Genomic DNA, 2,229 nt, shown 5'->3' on the forward strand with positions numbered 1-2,229 from the left:
GGAGCTCACGGGGGCTCGGGCAGGGCCGGTCCTGGCCGGGCTGAATGGCACGTGCCGGTGGCCGTCCAGTGGCCCCTTCAGGTTCTGCGCGGGGTGGGACTCGATTAGGCGTGGTGTTGAGAAACCACTGAAGTGGGGCGGTGCGGTGTGGTGGTCTCTAGATTCCTCCTGTGAAATGCAGGCAAACCCCGTGGCCTGTGCACGCAGGGATGGCTCTTCTTACCTGCTGCAAACAGCACTGGGAACGCTTTGTTGTTTTATTGTCGTTACTTTACAGCTACCTGAGACCCGTCAGCTCCTTCGCTTGAGACAATGTGCCCACGGCACTGCCGCTCTCATTTTCCTCACTGCGCTTTCAGGTAAGGCTCGCTCTTTCTGCTGTCCTGGCTGTGGCTCATTCCTCTGCCCTGTGGGGTTTTTTAGGCCTGATGGGGACTGCAAGCAACCCCATGATGTTCTCTGGGAAAACTTTATTGCTGTCAGTGAGCTTACAGGCGAGAACCTTCCTGACTGGTCTTTCCCGAGCCTGCCTGGCTTTCCCTGGCCCGCCTGTCGCTGTGTGATTTCTGTATGTGTTTCTAAAAGAAATTCAGGATCAAGCTGAGCTCTTGAACCAGAGCTGTGCAACCTGGAGAGCCACCCTCACCTCCTCTGGCAGTCTCACTTTCTGCTCTGGGATTGCAGGTGCCTTCGTGGCAGGGCTGGATGCTGGTCTTGTGTACAATTCTTTCCCCAAAATGGGGGAGCGCTGGGTCCCAGATGATCTCCTTGCCTTCTCCCCCGTGCTGAGAAACATCTTTGAGAATCCCACAACTGTACAGTTCGATCACAGGATCTTGGTAAGTGCTGTCTTCCTGCTGTGTCTGTGCTGCTTCTCGGTTGCCTCCTGCAGCCAAGCTGTCCCTTTCAGGCCGTGCTTCTGTCAGCCTGAGTGATATCCAGGGTGTCCAAAGGTCCTGAGAGTGTGTGCTACCAATTTGCTTCTGCAGGAAGAGGAAGTTTAGCACTCTACTTGTTTTCAATGCCGTTTCCTTCCTTAAGGACATCTTCCTCCTGTGCAAGTCACAAGCTTTGTTTCTTTGTGTCTCCTTTTCCTAACGTGAGCTGCAGGTCAGGGCAGCCCTCGCTGTGAGAGTGGTGTGAAATAAAGCTTGGGAATCCCAGCCCTGAGCGCTCCTCCAGCAGTTCTGACCTTGCTTTGCACAACAGTGCCCTGTGAAAATGTCTCAGCTGTTCAGAGCAGTCCAGGTGTTACAAACCAGGGCTGTCACTGCTGCGGACTAAGCCCTCGCTAAGACTTAAAGGACCGACTTAGAAAAGGAGTGCCCTGGGGTGACCTGCCCAGCAGGGTGGTGCTGGTGAGCTGCAGCCGAGTGGTGAAAATGAGATCAGTATTCCAGAGGACAGCTTCCACCCTCAGCTGTCAAGGTGGCAGGAGAGGAGAGGGCAGAAATAATCCCTCATGACTTGAAGGAGTGAGGAAACGCTGTTGGGAAGTAAAGCATTAATTTGGAGGAAAATGGAACTCTCTGTAACTAGTTAAGTTTCAGGTTCGCTGACCTGGCAGGCCTGGGAGCTCTGGGATCTGGTCGTGGCCATTCACACGCTTCTGCTGCTGAATGTTGCTCACAGCATTTCTTTTACTGTATGGAAGGTGCAGCCAGAGGTCACTGCACCCATTTCCCTTGAACTGTTCTGGAACGGTGGTTGTTTCCTGTCCCTTCTGTAGGGAATCGCCTCAGTCACAGCTGTCACAGCCCTGTATCTCTTCTCGCGGAAGATCCCGCTCCCTCGCAGGACCAGGATGGCAGTGACTTCTTTACTGGCTGTGGCTTGTGTGCAGGTACTGTCTTTCATTTTTCCTTCTGTTTTCTTTCTCCCCCTAGTCCACTGCAGCACGTTCTCAGGACAAAGCTTTCTCAAGTCCCCAGCTTTGATATGTGCTGGTCCCCAAGAGCCCTGCCTAGACCTGGGGCCTCACCGTACTGCACGCACAGCCTCAGTTTGAGGGTGGGAGGTCTGGCTGTGGCTGTGGGCCTTCCTACACCTTACTCCGTGCTGGGGATGTGTATCAGTGCTGCACCCACTGCTCCTCTTACCCCTTCTCCCTTCTCTGCAGGTGGGCCTGGGCATCAGCACCCTGCTGCTCTATGTCCCCACGCCTCTGGCTGCCACGCACCAGTCCGGCTCTCTGGCGCTGCTCAGCATGGCGCTCTGGCTCATGAGTGA

At 54.8% G+C, this 2,229-nt stretch overlaps 1 protein-coding gene across 1 annotated transcript in view; it reads left to right on the top strand.

The window, feature by feature from the left end:
- Positions 1-2,224, top strand: part of LOC104495287 (cytochrome c oxidase assembly protein COX15 homolog) — a gene marked incomplete at both ends in the record, with an annotated part of 3,657 nt that extends 1,433 nt beyond the window's left edge. Inside the window, 4 exons of the mRNA XM_010138236.1 lie at positions 278-359; positions 685-839; positions 1,730-1,843; positions 2,120-2,224. Coding sequence (XP_010136538.1) covers positions 278-359; positions 685-839; positions 1,730-1,843; positions 2,120-2,224 — 456 coding nt within the window. The remainder of the gene's footprint in view (positions 1-277; positions 360-684; positions 840-1,729; positions 1,844-2,119) is intronic.
- Positions 2,225-2,229: the final 5 nt, after the last annotated feature.

Source organism: Buceros rhinoceros, unplaced genomic scaffold, assembly GCF_000710305.1.
Source record: "Buceros rhinoceros silvestris isolate BGI_N320 unplaced genomic scaffold, ASM71030v1 scaffold38866, whole genome shotgun sequence".
In the NCBI taxonomy this organism is placed as follows: domain Eukaryota; kingdom Metazoa; phylum Chordata; class Aves; order Bucerotiformes; family Bucerotidae; genus Buceros; species Buceros rhinoceros.